Source organism: Natrix helvetica (genome assembly GCF_964273705.1).
Source record: "Natrix helvetica genome assembly, chromosome: 5".
Classification (NCBI taxonomy): Eukaryota; Metazoa; Chordata; class Lepidosauria; order Squamata; family Natricidae; genus Natrix; species Natrix helvetica.
This window is the reverse complement of record NC_138551.1, coordinates 40,307,805-40,333,250: the sequence shown is the minus strand read 5'-3', so window position 1 is coordinate 40,333,250 and position 25,446 is coordinate 40,307,805. Positions and strand designations below refer to the sequence as shown.

The 25,446-nt window shown below is 36.4% G+C and overlaps 2 protein-coding genes across 4 annotated transcripts in view; one reads left to right on the top strand and one right to left on the bottom strand.

Moving 5' to 3' along the window:
* The window catches only part of CAB39 (calcium binding protein 39), a 30,123-nt gene extending 15,883 nt beyond the window's left edge, over positions 1 to 14,240 (bottom strand). Inside the window, exons 1-2 of one of the 3 annotated variants that reach the window (XM_081954254.1) lie at positions 13,924 to 14,240; positions 1,354 to 1,512 (exon numbers count right to left, since the gene is read on the bottom strand). In XM_081954254.1, the coding sequence (XP_081810380.1) occupies positions 1,354 to 1,467 (114 nt within the window). In that variant the 5' untranslated portion in view covers positions 1,468 to 1,512; positions 13,924 to 14,240. Of the gene's footprint in view, positions 1 to 1,353; positions 1,513 to 13,571; positions 13,681 to 13,923 lie in introns of those variants that run through there. The other 2 variants (XM_081954255.1, XM_081954256.1) reach the window with 2 other exon arrangements.
* Positions 14,241 to 14,247: 7 nt separating this feature from the next.
* Positions 14,248 to 25,446, top strand: part of LOC309392795 (transcription cofactor HES-6-like) — a 28,527-nt gene continuing 17,328 nt past the window's right edge. Inside the window, exon 1 of the mRNA XM_081954258.1 lies at positions 14,248 to 14,356. The gene's annotated coding sequence lies outside the window, so the exon portion shown is untranslated. The remainder of the gene's footprint in view (positions 14,357 to 25,446) is intronic.

Sequence of the window (25,446 nt, the reverse complement as noted above, 5' to 3'; positions counted from 1 at the left end):
CTGGGGGGTGGGGTGGCAAAAACAAGCAAAAAACTGCCAATTTTTCACTTGTTTTTGCCCTCCCCAGCCCATCCATTTTTTCAAAGGGGGCGGGGTTTTGGGAGGCCAAAAATGCTGTATTCAGTGTATTAGACACACCCAGATTTTCACCGTCTTTTTTGAGGGAAAAGTGTGTCTTATACTCTGAAAAATACGGTATGTACATACGTACACACATACAAAAGTAATGTTAGCTATCTCCTGAAATAATTCCTTTAAAATCCATTTGTTTTTATGTGCTTACATGGTTATACTGGAATACTTTTCATACTAGGAAAATGAGAATATAATTTTTTCTGCTTTCCAAAACAGAGAAATGGAGGAAAATTCTGTTCTCAGATGGTAAAGCTCTTAAACTAAGAAACAGAATTCTTAGTTAAGGAGAAGCCAGGAAGACTACTTTCTTCTTTTAATCAACCAGTCCTCTTTCTGAAAAGTGAAAGAAGATACAGGTAGTCCTTGACTTATGACCACAAAGGGGATAACATTTCGGTTGTAAATTGTTGTCATTAGTCAAGGGATTCACAACTGGACCCAATTTATGGTTTTAATGGCAGTTATTATGTAAATCATGCAATCATAAATATGAATCATATTGCAATCATTATGTAAATCCATTCTCCCCAAAGTCATGTGATTGCAGAAAGGGCAGAAAGGTTAGGAGTGCTTTATGGGCTGTACCTTTCCTAGTCTGTTGTAATTTCGAATGGTCATTAAATGACCATTCATAAGCTGAGGACTACTTTTATTGGAGAAAGATATTTTAAGTAAGAACCGTGTGTGAAGGATTCCAGGCCTAACTCAGAAGTGTTGCAATTTAAATATTGCATTATGACAATGACATCTTCCTTCATCACTACTACTTCTAGGCATTTAGTCCAGGGAAATATTTTGTGAACATAAAGTTACCATTTCAACTGAGAAGCAGATTAGTTGGATAGGGATTCTGATAGATTAATAGACTAGTGATAGATTAATATCAGTGGGGTATAAACTAGAAAAAAAATCAGGTGACAGTGAAAACGCAGACAGGAAAGTAAGGAAAGTTTTGTTGAAATGTGTTTTAAATGTTTATCTAGGAGAAGAGAAAATTTTCAGAGAAAATATAAATGCTATTAAAGTAGTGCTGATAACAAATGGGTTGAAAAAGCTTGAACAGCAGTACATTTCCCACGTAATGTCCAGAAAAGCTGCTACAAAGGCTATAATCATTATTTTCCAGATTCTGCTGCTGAGGATTAGCAAAAATGCTTGGGAAAATTTGTACTGTTAAAACTATTCCTCCAGGACAGGTCTATAAAAAGTAAATGTTACCTTTTCTACCTTCTTGTCAGAAATATCTTGTTTTTCTAGAACTGCCATGCTTTCTTTCAAATTCTTCACTATGTCTGCAGGAGACTTGTGTGATTTGCCAAAGGGGAATGGCATGCTTGCAAACAACAAGGGTCTTTTCTTTTAGAAGCCTTCTTTTATCTGAAAATTAAGAAGGAAGAGAATTAAGAGTAGTAAAGAAAGCATATAACATCTGGATACAAAAAGTGGACATCATAACATTTGTTAGAATTGAGCCTGAGATTTTCAGCTTCAAATTAAAGCAGAACACTGAAGTAAATGCATGGAGTATAACAGTATAACTTTAGTTCTACAGAAGTTAGCATTCTCTATAAAATTATAATGTATCCTTCCCAAATTATTAATTTTCAAATTAATATCTTAGAGTTACAAAACCGGTTCTGACTTTTATTAATATTTTGGGCACTAAACTTTTAAAAAAACCACTTGCAGACCACTTATTTTAAACTACCGAACAGGAGCATCTTAAATATGCAAAATATTATCTTTATACAACAGGGTCCTCAACCCCTGGGTTGCAGACCAGCGCCAGTCTGTGGCCTGCCAGGAACCGGGCCATGCAAGCAAGCAAGGCCCAATCCATACATGCACAAGATACAGGCAATGAGCAAAACCACGTCTTTCCTGACCCACAGAAAAACCACCCTCCATGGAACCAGTCCTTGACACCCCAAAGGTTGGGGACAGCTGGTATAGAACTCTTCCACACAATTTTTGCAGTTTTCTTTTTTAATTTTATAAACTATACAGGTGGTAGCTGCTGCCCAAAACGTATCTGCTTTAGAAACTAAGCAAGATCAGGCTTTATTAACAGCTGAGCAAGACAGTTTCAGAGAATATCATGTCTGGAGGCATGACTGGTAAGTCAAAAAAGACATCCTGGGAGAAGGCAATGGAAAGTCACTTCCATATCGCTGCCGAAAAGATACATTATTTGTAAGGTTATCGGCACAGGAATCAAGTTTAACCTGGATTTATTTAATTAGCTTTTCCGCATCCAAGTAGGTGAAAGTGCTATTTAATAATTAATCCCTTGAGTTACTTTATGACTGGGCTTCCAGATGAATCTGTTGGATAAAAAGGAACAAAACAGCCTTTTCTTCAAAAAAGTTAAGGGGCTGTTTACAAAAAAAGCTTGGTGAAGCTAAGGTTACATAGCAGCCCCATGAAATTTAGTCAGGAAGAAAAACATAATTGCCTAGCTATCCCTCACAAATCTCAACCAACATAGTTAAGGCCAGCTAGGAACTTTTCGAGGTGGAATTCGAACATTTCCAGAGGAATTACCGTAGGTTTGGTGGGCTGCCCCATTCAATTTAAATAATTATTAGAAACAAATGTAAACAATTAAATGTTACGAAACATCATTTAAAATGAAGGCTAAATGAATGAGAAATTGACCAGCAGAGATATTTGAATGTAGAAAAGCATTCTTGAACATTAGAAGATAGGGGTTCATAACATTAGATTATTGAGTACATAGAAAAATGAATATTAAAATATTCTAATTAAATAATATAATTAAAACAATATTTTTAATCCTGGAAAAATACTTGTTCCAAGTCATCTGTTACTATTTCTCAAATACTATGAGACATGCCAATACCACACATGATTTACTTGAAAATATTTTTCATTATTTATTAAGCAACTAGTTTTAGATTACTTGCTTTTATGAATGACAGAATAAAAAGAAACCTATTTAGCAAACAGCTATCATTTTTTGTCAGCAGATGAGAAGTGCCAAATCAAAAACATGCACAGAGGTGCATAATATTCAATAAGCTGTAAAATATATCTCCTTAAATCTATTTTATGGAAAAGGGAAACAGATAATAAGAATTAGGAGCTATGTGATATTTATGAATACAGGAAAGTTAAATAACACCCTGCACAACTCTACTTCTCAACATCAGCAGCCGTGCTGGGACTGAAGTACAGGCCTGGGGTCTTCAGTTTCAGCTGTCTGCTATTGCACCTCAACTTCACCCCCAGTGGCACCTCTGCCAAGGAGTGCTGTCTCAAGCTCCATACCATGGCCAGGTACACCAGCATCACAGAGCAATGGTCCCATCGCCTCCACTACCCTGCATTCCAAGGTCCCGCTATGTCCTGCTGACCATAGCTGTCTTCTGCTGATGAGGCCAGCCCAACCCTATCCCATCGCCTCCACTACCCTGCATTCCAAGGTCCCGCTATGTCCTGCTGACCATAGCTGTCTTCTGCTGATGAGGCCAGCCCAACCCTATCCCAAGGCAGCTGTTGGCCGCACCAGGCCTCCTTCACAAATCTAACTGCACCATACTCCAATTTTTATGATGCTTCAGAAGATCTCAGAAGCTTTCCAGGGGTTTTCTGTAAAGCAATGGCAACCAGCTGAGGGCTGCTGTCAAGGATTTCTGCTAACAGGAAGGCAAAAAGGGCAAAGATGAGGGTGGGGTGGGGAAAGATAGGTGGAAAGGGGAAGTCGCAACATCCCTGAGTCATAAGTGGGCTGTCAAGCACTCAAATGTTGATTGTAGTGGCAATGCAACAAGCTGCAACTACAGAGTAGGCATAAATAAACATTAATTCAGCATTTTGAACAGTTGCTAAGCAACTGGACTACTAATATGAGATAGCCACAATTAATTAAAAAGTTTGTAAAAAATAAACATATACAAGAGTCTAAATGTTAATCATATTCAAACAGTGGATGGCTGTTTTGGCTAATACTCAAATCTTAACTACTTCTTTGTCATATGTAGAGCAATTTTGAAAAAGAAGAGTTAAGGTAAATTTGTTTCCTATCCTTTTCCAGTTCTCCAACTAAAATTTAAAGCAAGTCTTCCCTGCAGGCTATAATGTTTTGAGTATGATATCATCTGGGAGGCAAGTCAGGAGTGACCAATCATTGTGAAAACTAAAAAGTACAAAACTCAATGAACTCTTGTCATACATACTAAGTAGGTATTTAATCATTTTATATCCCCCATCTTACGCCAAGAAATAGCTAATATCAAACTTCAGGTAGCTTTTCTTGGTGACATAAAACCTTCAAAGCCTGCTTATTTTCAGAAAGGTAGCTCTGCTGTGTGCTATAAATAATATTGATAACTCAAGAAGAATTAACTTTGCAGTTTTAACACATTTCATAATCACCAATAATTTAACAGATGAAAAATACTTAAAAATACCCACAAAAGGTTTATTCTAACAAAAGTAACATAATTTCACAGACACCTACCCAAATTCCCACTTCCCCTGAAGTCGTGATTCTAGAACTTCTGCAGCTGAACTTTGTTCAGAAGGAAAGGGATTTATACCTTCTTTCTTTTAAATTAAGGCTGCTGTTTATTACTTAGGAGTGAGCACATGAACACATTTACGAGAATACACATACAGGACCGTACTATTAACCAGTTTCTTTCAATCAAAGATTAAAAATTAAAGTGCACTTTTCCTAAAGAATGATTGCATTTAGCTTTGTATGATGGTTGTGTCTTAAGGTCACATGATTACCATTCCTTACCTTCCCAGCCGGCTTCCAACAAGGGAAGTCAATCGGGTAAGATGGATCAGCTAAACAACCATACGATTCATTTAACAACTACAGTGTCACTTAACAACCATGGCAAAAAAGTTATAAAATAGGGTGTAACTCACTTAACAACCACCTTGCTTAGGAACAAAAAATCTCGACCCAATTATGGTTTAAGTCAAGGACTACCTACACAATGTGTACTCAACATTATGCTTACTGTAGTGCCCTGTCCTTATAACCAACCACAGGGACACTGCAACTGTCCCCGCCCATCTATCTTTCCCACCCAACCCACTCCACTGGGTCCTTTGGGCCTGGCTAGATACCCACAGATCTTGGCCCTGCCTCCTGCCCAGGTGAATTGGGAGATTTAATAAAATATGTCAAAGCCCAAAGTCATCATTAAGAGCTTGAGATTATACCATGCTTTTTGATTTTCAAACACAATACAATTGATCATATATGCCTAAAATGAATTTATGATCAATATAAGATTGAACTGAATATGCTTTTGTTATTTTTTAAAATCATGAAGGATATTACCTTCAATCTATGAATTCATGGCTAATTATTTCTATTAGAAAATTTTCAAATTAGGATGCATCCAAGACACATGGTGTAATTAAACTATGAAGATGCCTAAAGGTTAAATGTTCTGACATTGATGGTCAGAAATGTACATATTATACCACTGAATAGCTAGTAGCAGCTTCTAATCTAGATTTAAATGTTAACTGGCAGATGGCAATGCGGACACAATGATCGTATTCATGGTGATCATGTAACAATATTGGCAAAGATACAGTTCCTTGCATTGTTTTTCATTCAGTAGTACATGTAAACCCAAACAAGTAACTTTGATCCCGAAACAAACATGCTGGGATATCAGTGTTCTGTAGGGATAAGGAGGCAGACAGGAACTGAGGCAAGGCAGGTTGAAGCTAACATAACCTTTATTAACAGTATAACACGGCAAAATGGAAGGCAAACCTCGACCCGGCAAACAGCAGCATTTGACAGCTGACAGCCCTTTTTATACTAGAGCTGTCAAACACTGAACCAATAGAATGGCTGCATTCTCCCGCCAGCTGGCTGCTCAACCAATCAGGGGCCATCAATGATAGTCAATGGCGTCGTAGCCTCGAGGACTTAACACCCAGTATCATGCACAATAAAGAATAGAAGATTTTTTCATATATTATCTGCCTAATAATGCTAATAATGAATACCAATAATGTTCAACATAAGAATAAAGCATTTAGAAAGGCACAAGGTATAAGTTTTAAGTCACTTCATTCAATAACTGCCCATTATCAAATGCCATCACACCTTCTTTGGTTTGTTATATATAATATGCATAATGATGATAGAATAAAAGAAGCTAGTTTATAGAATCAGAACTATAAGGGTCCATTTAAATCATAAAATTCAACTAACTGGACACTACAGTCTGTTCCATGAAGCCTTGCATAAATTGGTTTTCATATATCTCTGATCATACACTGTGTGCACGCATGTTTACTATTATTATTGTCCCCTTGTGTAATACCGTACCAGAATTAATAAAGGGGAGCGAGGTGTCTTGTTTTTTTATGCCTTCAAATAAGACTTGACTCCTGTAGACTGCCTGGACAAATCCTTGCAATTTTCTTGGCAAGGGGTTTGCCACTGCCTCCTTTCCAGGGCTGAGAAAGAGTGTCTGGCTCAAGGTCACCCAGCTGGCTTTATGCCTAAGGCAGGACTAAAATTCACAATCTCCCAGTTTCTAATTTGGTGCCTACACCAAATAAGGACTTATACATGGATTATAATTATAATTAATACACTATTGTTACATAGATTAATGGCAATGCACTCAATGTTCATTTTGTATTTATCATCTTTTGCACAAGCTATATCATTAAAGTGCATCCTTTGTGCATCCTTAGCACAAGCTAAATCATTAAAGTATTTCTATTAACTATTTCCACTTGAAGGATTAATACCTAGATAACCTAAATGTTATTAATATGACTCTGGGAAGCTTTAATTCAATGACAATTTGACTGAATTATCCCTTCAACTTGAATCAACAAGGTAATTAAATATATGAAATTGTATTGGATGCTTTTAAACCATTTCAACAATTCAACAAAGCAAAATATTTTTTTACCTAATCAATGTGCTTGTTAGTCTCTTTCATTCAAATCTTGAGTGACATGGAAAAACCTAGCAATTGCCTACTATAATATAAGCACAACTTTATTATGTTATACTCCCCATCCTCACTTTAACTCATTTTAAAAATAAAAGAACTGTAGGATTTTATAATACAGTTTTCTACGTGACATTAAAAGGAAGTATATTTTATTATTTTTATATTATCTGAATTAATACAAGTTAACTTTGAACGATTTATTCACTTCACATAATTGAACAAAATTTCATTGGTAATATAAGTAAATACTTTTGCTAATGAAAATTTTATGCACATATTGCAAGCTGATTGAAGAGATTCTTTAAAAGGTGAGGTAACCTTTAGTCAACTTTTTAATAACCTAATAATTTAATGACATATCTGTACGTAAAACAATTCCACGGTGTCTGAAAACCCTTTTCAAAACATGAAGCAAAACTACAAATACAGGTAGTCCTCGACTTACAAGCAATTCTTTAGCAAGCTACAACAGCACTGAAAGAAATGACTTACAAGTGGTCCTTGCACATATATGACTATTGCAACATCACCACAGTCATGTGGCTACAGCATCCTGGCCTAATGTGATCATCATTTGCAACATTCCCAGCTGGCTTCCCATAAGAACAATCAGCGGGGGAAAAACAGTTTTGCTTAAAGGGCGTGCAATTCAGTTTAACAGCTGCAGTGATTCACTTAACAACCATGGGGGAAAATGACTCATTTAACAACTGTCTTGCTTAACAATGGAAATTCGGGTCCCAATTGGGGTCATAAGTCAAGGACCTGCATTTATAAATTGTACTGCTTCACAGCTGGGAAAATTTAATTTCCGCTAGCAATATAAAATATTTTCTGCATATTTCAATTCTGAAAATGATAAAGAAAATGAATGTTTCTTATTTGCATGTTTAGTATCAGAGACACTTTGGGGGGGGGGGGGATACAAGATGTAAAATATCTGTAACTGCATATTATTCCAATGCTCACAGTGCAATATGAAAAGACTATTCTATAAATTGTGTACATTATACAATTATTGAATTCATATTTAGTGTGGAGGTGGTGAAGGAGAATATAAAGCAACAGCTCTGTATTTAATGCAGATAGAATTTATATACTATTTTAGCACACAAAGGGGCTACGTGAGTCTTTCATGACAGAGAGGATGCTATAAATTCGACACTGTTCCAATATTTTGTTATTTTAAAGTGTATGTTCCCGAATTAGATAGATTGCTTCAAAAACACCCATTGTAACCGATTTACAAAGCACATCAGTTTAGCTTCCCTAGACATCATGGAGCCAGACATATAAGTTGCAAAAAGCACTAGTTTCAAAAGAAAATTATGCATGACAAAATTTCATTTGCAATCATGAATTTCTAATGATACAAAGTGTTTTGGTTGCCTATGGCAAACAATTGCCCCTAGCTAATAGCTGTACCTATCAATACAATATGACAACAATTGGCACCATAAATGCAACTGCTGCTGTGCAAAGTATAAAAGTGCTACCATGCTACAGTGACAAATCTATCTCTGGATAGTTAATCCTTTAGCAATTCTGAAGCAATTTTATAAGATGTAAATATCCACATTTTCTCCACCTAAGGAATGGTTCTAATCAATAAACTATCTACAACTGATGTCTAATACTTTATAATAATATTATATAAGCTACGTTCAAATGCTTAACTATTAATGGCCAACCTAAAGAGCCATAAATGTACAAGCGTAAGACATTTAGAGAGGAACACAAAGGCCCACAGTAGTATAGACAAAAATGAAAAAAGTTATGTGTCATAATTGCCACATTTAGAATACAAGATTGCCAGTATTATAACTTAGGTGCAAGAGTTATTTCTATTCAAAGATTTGAAAATTTACTGCATAAAGGATCTGTGAGAATAGTCATGACCCTAAAATCAATCTTTAACTCACTGATTATTTTCCATGAACTCCGTGTCAACTCTTAGCAATGACACAGATAATCTTCATTAGGGTATGTCCCTAACCTAGTCTTCATGTCTTCCAATGGTATATCTATCATCATAATTCAGTACATGCCGTTTGTCATCCTCTTCTTCCATAATCAGTCAAAGTAAGATAATTTGTGCCTTGACCGCTGTGATTGCTCTGCTTGATGATCCATTGGTTTGTTTCCTTGGCTGTCCATGACAGTTTCAGAAGACTTTGCTACACTAAAAATTCAGAAGAGTCAATATTCTTTCTATCCAAATTTTTCAAATTCCAATTTTTGCTTCCCTCGAGTGTCATAGGGAATACCACTGTTTGCACTGCTTGCCCTATTCTGATCTTTTTGACCTCTAGACTGCCAAGGTGCAGGATAGAGTACAGTGTGGTGGGGCAGTGATGGGGGAGATAGGAAGAAAAGGAGAATTGGAGAGTAGAGAGGCAGAGCAGGAGAAGCGTGAGGTCCTGGCTAATGGCAACAACCAGGACTACTGAAACTGGTATTGCTAAGCAGTGCATTCATATGTTGTTTACCGAATAATATCACTTAGCCACCATAATTCTGGTCCCAATTAGGGTTATTAAGCAAGGACTATGTGTAAAGATTTTTTTGTCTTTTTTATATATAATATAAATATGTAAGTATGCATTAGAAATGTGTGTTTACATAGCACATCTCAAAATAAAGCTACTATTGATGACTGTAAATCAGATTGGGATTGTTTGCAAGGATGACTAATATAGAAATAATTTAATATAAAAACTACCACATTTTGAAAGGTTATATCAGCACTAAGCTGTGATACAAATTAAGTTGTGTCAACAAACAAAACATAGCAGTATAAGTTCCATCCTTTCTGTAACGTTAAAAAAATGTTGTGTAGAAGATAGTCACAAATTTACACCAGTCCAGCCCCGTGAAGCAGCCCTAATATGACTGGAATTTTGTTTCTTACAAGCAAAACCAGGAAAGAGGTGCCAGAATTCAATTAACTACCAGGTGTTGTTTAAACAAAACAAGAGTATTTATTTGCAGGAGGGAGTGAAAGGCCTCTAGATACCCCACCTGTAATTGGAACTCTTCTTTGCCAAATAATTAAATTTGATTACAAAATTGTCAAAACTTGATCCTAAAAATCTATACTGATTCAACTGTTATATACTGCATTTAAATCACAATATTGCCTGATTTTACACTACCTAAATGTTATGAAAAGTAACTATGACTGAATTCATCACAGTGTCATGGATTTAATATTTATTCTGTAAATATTTCCTGAAATAAAGATGCTTTATTTTGAAAGCAAGTTGCAAATCTTACTATACTTATCTTGAAGTGCTTTTAACTACTGGATTTCCCCTTAGAATAGAAATTTTAAAAGTAGATTATTTCTGGCTGGTCTTCAATTATTAATCTAAAAAATGGGTGTCCATTCAATGAAAAGACCAGAACATACTATTAACACTTCAGAACCTATTTTTTCATGAAATATGACATAGAAATTGATCCTGGAATATATACCTACACCACTGTTGTAGTTTCTAAACCAACCAGTAAAATTTACTATCATTTCAAACAAATAGCAAAGAAGCATTGCACCATTTCATTTTAAAACAAAATTAGAGATATACAGACTACATATGACTACATAAATCAATGTAAATTGCAATAATAAAAAAGGAAACCAGTATTCTTTACTTTCTTAAACTTCCTACATTTCTGGCAAAATGCCAAACAAAATTCTGCTACTTGCCACGTGATTTAAGAGTTTTGATTTGCAAGTAAACAGCATTCATAAAATCATCATGACCACCTAAAGTTTTTCTATTAAGAAGCAATCATGGGTTTCTTAAATCAGTCTTAAATATAAGACACTGAAAATTCAATTAGACTTCAATTGTGGAAAATCTAATTTGTCTTCCAATATACTGCAAATAATTATATTAAGTAATGTACATACTAAGTCTGATTAAATATTTTAAAAATCTAGTTCCAATATGATTTAAATACATGTGTGATTAGTTAGATGACTTCCAATTTAAAGAAATGCATTGAAATTGTTCTCAAAGGAACAAGCTATAATGGAAATATACCTTAGGAGCTATATATTTTAATTAGTGTTAGTGAACCAATTTTGTTGTATTTATTTTGTACAATGACAATAAAGGCTATTTAATTTTGCAGATATTAGTCTGATCCTCATGAATTCATGACATTACTTAAAATGGCAGTATTTATAAAGAACTATAGAACTAAGACAGTATCTAAATAGCCTTTATTAAAATAAAACTATAGTAAGAATACAATTTTAAAAACCAATATTAAAAAGTGTCAATCATATCAGAATCAGAAGCATTCTTCCCCTTCTGAACAAACATTTTATCTTAGGAATCTAGACATTTCAGGGAGGTAGAGCATTCTTGACATAACTTTGCAGAACAAGTCTTTGGCCTGTAACTAACAGTAATACATGATATAATCTCTTAAGAGTCTTTTAACACTGAAACAGTCAGTAGGCATGCTTGTACAGAAAGCTGTTATGTGACTTCCAAAATGCATGTAGTTGCAATGAATATTTACAAGGCTAGTGGAAACAATGGCCAATATCTAAAAAGCCATGCTAGGGAAGGTTTCTCAAATACTCCATTCTAAGTGCATCTTTCAAGCCCCATGAAAAGCTGTCCCAAATGTCACAAGACAGGCATCAAGAAAGAGAGACAGAAGAAACACTAATACTGAGAGAAAATGAATAAGCTAAATTTAAGAAACTCTATGATTGTTATATTTATCAAATATTTAGAACTGTTATCAAAGTATTTGATTTATGTTATTAAGCAACAATAGTGCTTTGTTGAAAGTTATTAGGATTCAGTGAAGAGAAACTACACCAACTAATTTCTTACATAGTTGGACTATATTATTTACATTTCTTTGTCTATGAAAAGAAATGACACTTATTAAATGACAATCAACAATTTTGGAAGTTACATTAATATTATCTTTGTCTTAAATAACGAACAATTATCATGCATCAGATAATATTTCAACAGCTTTGCTATAATAGTTAATATTTTTAAACAATACATCTTTTGAGGATAAAGAATAAAACTTAAGCAACTTAAGTGTTCCCACTCTATGTGTATATTCATATTAAGCCTAGAGATAATTATATTTTCTATACAATAAAACACTATAAGTTCTTAAAAATATTGCATTAGAGAAATGATAAATGAATGACAACTTGAATGCTGAGTATAAAAAATATTCCTATTCAATTTTCTACCATTTTCTTAGTACCTACAAATACATTTAGAATTTAATTAGTTTCATATATATCCAATAATTCATTGGCCTTATCTGCAGCATATATCATATAAAAACTTATCAAAGCAAACTTTCTTTTAACGTTTCTTGGAATGTGTTTACAAGGACATTTTATCAGAAAATGTAATTTTAAATGGTCAGATACTTTTGTTTATACTTTATCACTGTTCTATTTTTAGAAACAGAACGAAAAGTTTACACTTTTAATCTTCTATTTTGCATCCACTAATCAGCATGGAAAGTTTTATTATCAGCTTTTCCACTGAAAAAGAGGAACTAATTTGATCAAGACTTACTCAGATCTTACCCCACTCTCTCTAAGGGAGAGAGATTCATTTCTCAGCTTTTAGAATCAGCTTGTCTATAGTCCATGTTTGTAACTTCTGTATGATTTGAAACATATTCATTAAACTTTATTTAAAGAAGCAATTCCATTAAGCAAAGCATTTTGTTAAGACCTTGATCTACAATTTCCAAACAAAAATCTACATTGCCTTTTATTCCCTCTGCTATTCTTCATGCATTTACCAGGAACTGAAAAAATAAATCTCAGCTCTATGAAAACCAGTCCAGAAGCATGCATTTTTATAAACATTAGGAAGCCAAAATTATCTAGCTTTAGAGTGCGATGAATACCCACACCAATAAGTCAAACCAATTAACTCAAGAGAGCACCCACCGGGAATAACTTATATAGTAAATCACTCGTAATATCAGTAATAACTAGTACTACGCTTAAATATTTAAACATTATCCCAGGCCTAGAATATTTATGAAACGAATCTAGCAATTAAGATGTGCTACTTTTATCGATGTAGATATGTTTACCTAAACTGGGCCTCTCTCTGCTCAATAGTTTTGCAAGAGAAAGGCAAATAACTTTTCATTTCTAAAGCAACACTAAACTGGACGAACAAACCTAGCGAGAATCTCTTTGCCTTTCAATTTTTAAGGCCGCATATGTATGTATATACTTTAAACCTAACATTTCCGGATTGAACAAGGTCTCTCCTTCCTTAAAAACGGTGTGACGGGCCAATGGGCAAAGTAAGTTTTCCTGGATCTGGCTTACATAGCTAACAATGCTCGGCTCCCCCTACACTAAAGGGCCAGGAGAGCTCCAGGGTCGCGTCTCCCTTTTGCACCCCAATTAACAGTGAATCAGGCACCGATTCCCACCTCACAATTCCCCGGCGACGACCACGAAGGCGGCTTAGAAGCCTCAACTGTGGGAAACGGCGGCGACGAGAAACCTGCTTCTCTTCCCTCCGCCCAACGGGGTTAAGAGGCCATCCACAAAGCACACACCCCGCCGCCCAAGACGCGCTTCCCTCGCCCACTCCACGACAGGCGGCTGGGAAGGCAGAGCCCCTTGTCCCGCCCGGCCAGGCCTCGAAAAAGCAAAGAGGAGCGAAGGATGCTCTCTCACGACGGGCCTCCTCCTTCTCCTCCTCCCCCCCAGGCTCCGCTCCGTTCCGCGCTGGGCTTGGTCAGCTGCGGCCCGCAAGGCCCGAGCAGACCCGGCGCTTACCTACTTTCTTCCCCCGGCGAAGAGGCGACGGGCGGCCTCGGCCTGCTGTCGCTGGAAGGTCGGCTTGCTTTCAGACCAGGCCTCAGCCGACTAGTCGTCGGCCTCGCTGGCCCCTCCCTCGCCCCGCGGTCCTGGCTGTGCAGCGACCCGACCCCCTTGTCTCTTTCTCTGCTCTTCTTTTCGCCTTCTCTTCCCTTCCCAGCCCGGCGGCGGATACTAACGACAGACGAGCAGTGGCGGGAAGGGAAAGGAAGCTCGAGCCCTCGTCGGAACGCCGGCTCGCTGCTTCCCTCTGCGGCGCGGAGGGATCAGAGCGGCCACAAGTGCCGCCCGGGCGCTTTTCACGGGCGGCCAGGAGAATTCAATGGCGAGCCGGATCTGGGCAAAGTCCGCGGCGGCCCTTTCTTCGGTAGCTCCAGTCACAGTCTGACCTGTAATTCAAATGTTTCTCAATTTTACCGAGGCATTTAGCAACCAAGGGCTATTTAACTATGGAACCCTGCTTCGTTCTCTGGTTTTGCACAACATCCTGCATCGTAGATAACTATATAGTCCGAGCTTTTCACAGCAAGCTAGGTTAAAATAGGGTTTGGCTACTTTGTTCCTTGGTATGCCATGAGAACATAAACCTGCCCCAACACACTAAGATTGCAGAAAGAAGAAGTCTCTCATCTCACAATTAACTGGGTTGTGCCCGTGCAGATACCTTTATAGCCAAGGTTAATTTAACTGTGGTTTACCGAATGAATGCAACTATCTGTGTTTATACAGTTGGAAAAAATGTCCTTCTGGGTTCGGCTCCAAGTGGGGAAAGACACTGGAGACATGGAGGCTGCTTGGAAAGGAGGTTTTAATGGTGGGCAGGACCACATGGCCTGAGTCCTGAACAGAAAAGGTGATCATATGCTTCAATGTTAGGGAGAAGAAGAGAATGAAGGACTGAGATGCTGAGACCCTGGTTTTATGCCCTCTCTGGCTCTTGATCTTGTATTCTGATTGGTTGTCAGAGTCCCATGGTCCATGTAGGGGCAATTCTCTAGGATGCGTTTTGAATCCAGGTTTGGTTGACTTCTCAGATGCCATGTGGGGAGTTGGGTAAAGGGCCAATATTATCATGCCTTAATCCCATCCCCCTGGAGCTGAAGGGGAGAACTCTTTATTATGTAAAGGAACTGGCTTGGCCTTCTTTATGGCCCATTGTCAAAGTGGGTGGGGGCAGGAAGCTGCAGGGAGCTATTCTCTCTTTATAAAACATGTTTCTTCCTTTTCACACCCAGAGAAATATTCTGCCTTTTCAATATTTCCTAGGATATTTCATTTTTCTGGGAGAGGGCTGGGTGATAACTTCCTACAATACAATACTCCGCCGTAGGCTCAGCATTCACATCACTCAGCAAACTGTGTTTGGTTAGTTTGCAATTTAGTGTGTGCAAATCAATATTTAATAAATATTTGGGGAAGTGGTTCACTGGGATTTCAGGAGGAGAAAAGTTAAACTTTAATTGCAGTTTAGCCCATCTATCTTTTGTATCATTGCTGGTTTTTTTGGGGGGGTGATTGACTCAGCAGTGTAAGGTGGGGTTTCGAAGGTGCACTTTTGAGGTTTTCTTTGCTTCTGAAGAACTAGGTGAGGTTATTTCCTTTTCACCAAGCCTGCAAAAAGTGCCTTGAGCTACATGTAACTTACAAACTCAACAGGAAGATATAGGCTACTGAGCATATTTAACTAAAGACCTAGTGCCACTACTGACTCTTTCTTTGATGATCCAAGTATAGGATTGCACTGTTTCCTTTGTTTCAGTCTCATAGCTACAGTTTTTATGAATACCATTGCTAAAAGAAAGACAACTGGAGCATTCATTCAGTGACTTCAAAATACAGTGAAACTTGTGGTTTTGTCTAAGGAAAGCGTTTTTAACCAGGCTTATTTTAGCCTCTTGAGACTAAGACTGTGGTTTCTAATTTAACATTTTCTTCACTATATTTGTGAGACACTAGCAAATTTTCAAAGCCAATATATTAAGGTTGTGTATGCCTCATTTAAAATAATACTAGGCTGTAATTATGTTACAGTGTTCAAGTTTCAACAGATGGTTTTACCTGGAATTGAATGGAAAAGGTATGTCAACTTGTCAACTTCATGTTATCTAAATATGACTGGGTTTTAACATAGAGGTAATGGAAATTGTAATCCTAGCCTATCTGGAAATCATTAACTTGAAGAATGGGTGGATATACTAGATTCAAAATGAATTTGTAGGCATAATATGAATATTCAGTGATAATGTTCAAACTTCAAACCCTAAATGTGTTCTAGGTTGTTTTTTTTTTAAGTTCAGCGTATCAGTCGTATATTGATCTTGAAATTATAAGATCAAAAAGTTCAATCAGACAGAAGAATGCTATATTTTATTTCTTCCATGATTTAATTATGGTCCAACATTTAGATTTTCTGCAGAAATTTGGAAACTTTCTGGATATATTTCTTGTAATAAACCACCATTGCTTTGCTTTGGAAGATAAACCATTAGAACAGTTATACTGAATCAGTCTAAAGTTGTGTATAGTTCAATATATTCTGCTCTCAAATGGCCCATCAAATGTTTATGAAAATCACCCACATTAACCAAGCGTTCCACTATTAAAGTAAAATAAAGTAACTCCACAAGGGGAACTGTGTAAGAACATTATTCAGACAGGCAGAAGCACACTGCAGCAGCCAGGAATGCCAGAAAAAAGAAACAGACCACTAGGACATTTCCCAACAAAATGAATGCTCATGCCACTTTATCAAAAAGTGCCTGACCACTCAATCATACATCAAAAACATGTCGGAAACAACAGACTATTACAACCACATGGAACCACTGTAGCATACAAACCAACCAAAGCCCATAAAACATCTTAAATAAGACAAAAAACCCAATAGCCCAAGAAGACAAAAAACTGTTAACCACAATAGGACAAACAGGCAAAAGACTAGCAAAGTGCGTCCATGAACACCAATCAGAACATACAATGAAAACTCCTTATTTTACAACATATAGACAGACTTAAACATAGTTTCAATTGAGAATCTTCACTTGGAAGCATCTTTAGGCTTCCATTAAAATTAAACTATTATTAACCATGCTCCAAACACTAAAAGTATATAGTTTGAAAAGATTTAAATTGTAGTTCCAAGTTATCCCTGCAAAGGAATATATGTAAAGATGCTAGAAGAGAGTCTCTTCCAGTGTACATTAGCGGTGCTTTTTGGAGGTTCTTCAAACTGGCCATACATTAGCTATGGGTTGTACCGAACCTGGGCTAACCCATAGCAGCCCATCCCTGATTCTAACCATATTGATACCACATAGTTAGTAGATAATCTTTTTCCCTCTCAGTCATTTCTGAGTCTTTGTGATCTGATCAAAAACAGTTCACTAGGTTTGCCTATCACCTAGATTTAGGACCTATTTAATGTAAACAAGTGGGATGTCATGTGGTGGCTTTAGCAAAAACAGTGGCTTGGCTTTGCCACAGAAGGAATAGATCTACATGTGGATTTTTAGTAAATAGCTATAGCAAAGTTGTAATAAATCTATGCATAGAATATCATGAAATAATTGTAACATCTTAGGGCATTGTCTCCTAAGAAATGATGCGCTGTGTTCATTAAAACTCTAAGATGTGCCATTTAACCTTATAGACATGTCTAGTGCAATGATTTGCCACAGTCCTCAGATTCATTCTTCCTCATGTTGTTGATGGACAAGTTTATTTCAGTAATGCTTAGCAACCAGCTGAAGCCTCAGAGTACTACTATTGTACACACCACTCCAAGAAAATAGGAAAACGAGAAATCCCGCCTCAAACTATATGGAAAAGAAAGATGCAAAAGGCAGACCAACAGGGATAATGCAATGCAAATGTATGCTAATTCCTCTGAGGTTTCAAAGGAAAAACAAAAAAAAGGGAACTTTTGTAGTTAGTCCAAAGGAAGACAAAATGTGGAGGAAGAGGAGGCATATAAAAGAGGGAAAGGAGATGCAGAGCAGCAAAAGAGAAGGTTCCAAGCATGAAACTGAATTATATTACTGGATAATTGCCCTTTTTAAAAAAATTCCTCTAAAACTTTTGACTTTAGCTTATAAACATGTGCATGTAATATTTTAAAGAGAAAAAAAATAAGAATGACAAAAGTGGCAACAAAAGATTCATTGAGGGGAAAGCCACAATACAAAACTGCATTGTGAAGCTTATCAAAAGTCAAGTCACACTCACTGTTTTGCCCTTTCTTTTGTTTCTGTGGGGCTAACAAGAATCTAGGGCTTTCTCATATCTCACATGCTGTTCTGTTGTTTTAAACCAGTTGTGTTTGTATCACTGGCACAAGCTGCATCATTTCTTCCAGAGAAGCTTGTGCTCACAAGATATAATCCACCCACACCCAGCAACCGTTAGCAATTCAAGGGAATCATTTCCTTTTAGAGTCTCCAATGGCTCTTTCAATGAACAGACTCTATGCTAGAATTGGAAACAATGGAGCTGTACATGAGGCAGAAGGAAGTCATTGTTGCTAGGATTGGTTCTAAACCTGAAAAAGCAATGCATTCAATATATGAAGAAGGTCATGGCATCTTAAAAACAAGTTCACAATAATAGAGTTGACAGGGAATTCAAAGATCATTTAATCTGACCCTATTGAAGCAGAAAAGCTACTGCTCAGCATCCCTAATGTGCATATTTAATCTCTGCAGTAAAATATGTAAAAGAAGTTCCTTCATTTTATACTAATCCATTGGTGTTTAGCTACTGTTTGTTGCCTAAGTCGCAATTGGCTCTCTCCACATAGTATACTTATTCACCGATCATGGGTTTCAAACCATAAATAGTTATTCATACATATTAAATCAAAAATACATTTTGTTGGTTTTCAAGTAGAGTTTTGACTCCCAGTGTATTGCCAGCCAGAGAATCCATAATCCTCTAAAGCATGTTTCTCAACCTTGGCGACTTTAAGTCCTGTGGACTTCAACTCCCTTTCAACTCCCTACATTTTGAAACTAAAACCCAAGAGGAGGGAAGGAATATGATCGATTATAAAAGCTCTTGCATTTTTTCTCTTTCTTTAAAAGATGTTAAAATATATTTTAAAAGCCAGGTATGTCCATATTTCATACTTGTACTCCATTCTTTATGCTAGCAAAAAAAAAAAAAAAAAAACAACCATAAAAATAGTATAGTTCTGTTGGTTTTCAAGACAAGTAAGGAAACCAATGCATTTTAAGAGGTTTATTTTTTTAAGAGGTTAGGATTGTAAGTACAGGACAACATTTATTAATAAAGGAAATGATGCACTATATCCTGCTGCACTAATTGGAATTGCATTATACTGAGAAGCAATATGACTTCTTTCTGAGAAATTTAAAGACATTTCCTTTATTAATAAATATCCCATATTTACAATCCAAACAGGAAAATAAACTTCTTTTAAAAACTCATTAATAAATAGGTTGTATTACTGATGCCATTTTAAAAAATGTTGCTTGTGAATTCACACATAGAGAATTCAAAGTGTATTCTGTTCTTTGTACTGCTAAAAATATCCAATGGACTACTGAAGGGAGCTTGCTAAGTGAGAGATGTCATTCAGCTTTAGAAATCAGGATGTGGTATTGGCACACACATTTACTGGCCCACATTCAAGCCAAGAAGTTTAAGGAAGTTGTGTCATGAGCACAGAAAAGGTATATTTATCTCAGGCAGGGTGGAATGTACATAGTGACTTACTCAGCCAATAGACAGTTTCTACTTTGTTATCAAAACCAGTTTTCCAGGAACTTGTGAAATCTAGTGGAAAGTATGTGCCCTTGGAAATACCAGTTGTGTAAAATCAAGAATATCTATATGGCAGTTCTTGAGACCGACACTTTCTGCTTACGAGGAACAAGAGTATTATTTCTGGAGAAGGAAAACTGGGAAACAATTCAGGCATCACGTATAGCACATACTAATCCCTCCCAGACCCAATAGTGAGAATAAAACTGTAAGACTGCACAATTTGGGGATGGATATGTGTTGGATCCTCTAGTTTGCATGCAGACATTCCTAGACACATACATATGAAACATTTCAACCATTCAAGTAAGGTTGGGTGACCAAGATAAGCACAACTTTTATACTGGGTTGCTGTTGTATTTTAAATGTATAGGGAAGGAGGTTTTATGACCGTATGTATAATAGTAGTAAGCATTAGGTCAAAGCCATTCCCACAGTTGTAAGCACAAATCCTATTGTTTGGAAAAAGTTATAATTAGTGTAGTTCATTTTAAGTAAATGGCTTTCAGAAACTTAAGTAAATGGAGATCTAGGAAGGCTGTGACTCTTACATATGTTTCTTCAACTACGACCAGTAGTAGGAACCACTCCTTTTAAATTCCCATTTAAGCATTAAACTCTTGGGTCTGGTTGCTTGTCTTTCATTCTAATGATCTTCATAATATTATTTTGAGGTTAATATAAGGGGAAATCCATATGCACCTGTGTTACTGTATAAAGGAAGCAAGTTTGAAAAGAGACATAAAAATAAATGAATTGGAACACAGTTTAACCTCCTTGGACATGGGATGACTGCAGACTGAGGAATGCAAATACAGGATATTTCTTCCCTTATTATCATTTTAAGAGAGCTCTTCAAAATGTAATATTTTATTTTCTGTTTGATCTGTTCTTCTAAACACAACCGTCATGTTTTAAATTAAACATAACCATGGCTTTTGCAGATCTACTTCCCACATCCTCTCTTCAATTAAAGGGAAGTGAAGTGAGAAAATCAACAATAAAAGCAAAAGAAAAGGTTTTGGAAAAATACATGTTGATTTTTCATTTGAAATAAAGAACATTCTGTAATTATTTTTTTAGCAATAAACTAGAAAGTTGTCTCCTACAGATGAATAAATGAAAAGTATTTCCTAATCCCTCATCCACAAATTACTTTTGTTATTAGATAATTCTCAATATCGTTGCTAGTCTTTAGTATGAGTTGTCGTATCTATTGTCATTTCATTCTTCTCTTGTACTACATCTCATTAACTATTCCTGGTTGCTGGCATATACTCATACCCAGGGCCATATACAACTTATTCAGTCATCTTTCTTGAAGTTGCTAGCCTGGACGAATATCTAACAAATAGATATTAATGGGATGGAATTCTGTCTTTGAATACATTTTGGCTAATATAAGACAGGAAACCAAAAATTGAATAATTACAATTCCAGATTTCCTCACCATTATACAACTTGAAACTAATGAGATTGCAATATCTTGAAGGCTATGACTAATTCTGGGTGAGAGTTCTTTCTACATCATATATGCTTGCAGTCTATTGCTAGATTTTGGTTAAATATTTTAGTAACGTAGTAGGAACTGCTTCTCTCATTTCCTCTTACATCCTCTTTCCTGGGATAACAGTGTTTGTCTAACATCCCAAGAAAACATTGGTCATTAATGTAAATACACTTCTGCCAAATTCTTCATTTAAGAATGTTCCAGAATCTTTCTGACATTGTTTTCAATTACTTGCCCTCATGGCCCTAATGCTGCAACTGTGCTCCTCCTAATGAAGATTCGGATGGGGTATCTTGTTAGGTAATTTGTAACACAATTGTCCCTGAGTAGTATTAGCAACTGCATGTTTCTTATGTGGCGTGCAAATGATTCACAGCCTTATGTCCTGTGAAATATGTAGTCTTGGTACAAGAGAAAGAATGAAGGCTGTAGGGTAATGTTACCATATATCTGAAATAGTTTTCCATAAACTTTTGTCATCTAGATGCATTGGATGAGATCTTCCATTATCCCTATTTATCATGTTCTTGTCATATTCTTGCTCTTAAGACCTAAAAGTGAGTCATAATTAAACTATAGAACATTATAGCACTAATACCACCCTTATGTTTGCTTGTTTAATAACTAAAGATAAACAGAAAGAATTAAAGCACATACAAGTAATTGTTATGGACAAAGAGCTTTCTTGCCTTTAATAACTACAGAACAAGAGGATCCAGTTATTCCTGCAGACCAAGTCAGCATAGGAAACAATAGAGTGGTAGGCTTAGATTTCTTGTTCTTCTTTGCTGGGTGGGGGAGATTTTTAAAGGACAGAAGGGGTGTAAATATTTAAGGCATTCAATTCATTCCTTAAAACTCCTGAAACCTTTCCTAACGTGTATCCCTATTCCACACATTATTGGATTATAACCCTTGATAGGTATTACAGACCTTGTTACAGGCTTCAATAGATATTATACATTTTTAGAAGGTCAGACCAGTTTTCATGTCTCACAAATTTTGTGCTCTAATACCAGCCTGTAGAATGGTGATGATTTTTTTCCCAAATAAATGCTTAATCTCCTATTTAGTTAGGTGTCAGGAGAAACAGTTTAGTGAGTCCAGATAAACCCAATTGTACAAACGTTGAATTCTAGTAGAAAGGACTTAGACTATGGAGTACATTCAGCTATTTTCTATAGGTAGTCCATGAAGAACGCTAGTCATTAAAATAGAATGCTTGCGTGAAAGAATGCACAAAACATCTTTTTGATAAATCCACTGGAGTTAATCTACCTATACTTAATATCTTTTCTTCCATGATATAATAGTTCATTGAAGGTTTTCAATCTCAAAAAAGAGCATTTGGGATTCAGAAACTGCTGAGCTGGCAGAATTCTGATAATTATCCCAAGCTACTGTATATGGTCAAGAATGTGCTTAGACCATTAGGATCTTGGGTGAAATTCAGAGCCTCATGATAATGAAAAGCTATATTTTCTAAATGAAGTGATCAAATGGAGGAGTACAATTGGTTAGTTGTACTCCCAAATCTTTTATTAACTCTCCAAATGACACTGCTTCCGTAGATCTTAGATACCATGGTGTTTTCAGAGTATAGTTAGTTTTGGGAAGGCAGCAGACTGAAAAAGATGGTGATAAGACTAGTGGGTTGTTGTTGTTTTGGTTGGTTTGTTTGACAAAGGTCCTAATAAGTAAGCTGAATCTAGCAGCTTAGGAATTTAGCAAACCTATTTGATTCAGAAATAAAACCAAATTAAGAGACCCCAGGACAATGCATGCAAAGTAATACAGGTGATCCTCCACTTACAACTGTTCACTTAGTGACCATTCAAAGTTATAACGTTACGAAAAAAGGTGACTTATGATTGTCTTTCACAATTACAATGTTTGCAGCATCCCCCATTATCATGTGATCAAAATTTAGATGCTTGGAATTGGTTCATATTCATGACCATTGCTTTGTCTCAGGGTCATGTGATCCCATTTTCTGACCTCCTGACAAGTAAAGTCAATGGGAAACCAGATTTTCTTAGCACCCGGCTTACTAACTTATCAACTGCATTGATTCCCTTAACAACTGTGACAAGAAAGGAGGCATAAAATGGGGCAAAACTCACTTAACTAATGTTTCATTAACAACAGAAACTGTTGGTTTCATTATGGTTGTAAGCCAAGGACTACCTGTACTGTATATTATTTATATGCTTGGTTAACTAATTCTTTCATATACCAGAATTTATATAACTGCAAACAAATACAAGGAAAATCTGGAGATACCATTAAAGACTGGTTTAGTTCTGTCACTCCACACCTACACACAAAAGATGTAAAAATGGAGGGGTCGGTGGGTGTAAAATCTGGATTCAAAGCATCTCCAGCTCCTGCCCAAATCAATCATACCCACTTCAGTGTCATTTTTCACTACAGTATCAGATTCCACCAATATTGGAAGGAGCCAGCTCCAAGAAGAAGGAGCAAGAATCTGATATTAGTGTTCACCCTCTAAGTCAAGAGTCCAATTTTGAACACGATACCTATAGTGTCTGAAATCCATAAGAATATGGATTTTTATAGGTTTATTATACAAGAACTGTGCCTTATTTGATTCTTTTATTACTTTGTTCTTTTTATTTCTTTTAAAATATTTAAGATTACCAGTAAATTTATTTGGTAGGGACCAGAAGCAAGACTGACTGTGCATGCACGCACACACAAAAAATGGCGCAGAAGGTGAAATCACCGCGGCAGGGAAAATCGCCGTAGCTGTGTTTGATCCCCACCCAAGGATGTGTCCATGACTTGAGTAAAACATTTAGCAGATTTTTTGGTCGGCATCCGATTTGGTCATGGTCTGAGCAGTTCATGACCCGAGGTCCCACTGCATTAGCAAAGTCCTATCAAACAAGCTGGGATTTAATTTCTGGCACACCATCTATCTTCAGATCCATAGCTAGGTACCAAGCTTCTAGCTGCCTCCTATCAGCTAGGAGAGCCCTGGATCAAATGATCCAATCCTTCAGTTGAGCTCTATGCCATTTCTTATCAATATTTTAAAAGATCAAACAAAGCAAAGTTGCTGGATGGATGCTTACCCTCCTATACTACAGATTCATTTCCCCCCAGTGAAATTCATAATGATTTCGTGTGTCTCCGGCTCAAAGACTGCATCTGCCTTGTTTTCCTAATGCTGTGAAAAAGCCTTTGCTCTCTGTATAAACACATTGCTTGAAGGACTGCCTGGATGGGATGTGAGCTTGGCTCACTTTAAAATCCTGATTTAGGGTTGCATTTAATAGATTTTTTTCTATCAAATGAGCCTCGTATTGTGCAGATACAGGCCCACCACCTGCCTTTAGCCAGCAGTTGACCTCCTCACTTAACCCTGTCATTTCCTGGGACCGAAGCCTAACCGTTTGATCCAGGGGCTGTGATCTGTGATGAAACTGCAGGAAGCGATTCACTGCCAATTTGGTTGGTCTGACTAGATTACATAAAATACATTGTCTTGTATTCGATGTGGTGTATTGAAAGATGTTTATAAAGTATAATTTAGAATTTTCAAATCAGTAGGTTGACTTCTAATTAAGCATATGGCTGCATCTATTCTGTGTAAAAGTAAATATGTATAAGATCTCAGATATTAAAATAATGTTATCTTATTTTTCCAGCTTAGTATATGTTTTTTTTATCTGTACACTTTTTTAAAAAATAGAATGCTTAACTATTCTCTCTTTCACATAATATACGTTTCTATTAATAGCATGACATTCTTCTGGTTTTGTATAACTGCATTTTTTAAAAAAAAAAAAATTCAGTGGGGTAAATAGAACATCCGGATACTGGATGTTTATTCCTTAACCTATAACAGTCTGAAACACTAGTTAAAAGGACTATTCCAAAAATGTAGCACCTGGAAAAATTAAATGCAAAGTACATATCAGTAACAGGATACACTTAGAGATATCATTTTACAGCTTGGGGAAATTCCATGTAAAGTCAACAGCAATCTCCATAATTTCCAGCCAACGTGATTATTGTTGAGATTTGGATTTTATACATCTGAGGATTGCCCAGATTATGAGAAATGTCTATGTTAAGTTATTGTACCTGCATTTTAGCTCATAGAAGCAGATAGTAGTTCCCTTACGTTAAGTTGGGGTTGATTGAAGAGACAGGATTAGCAT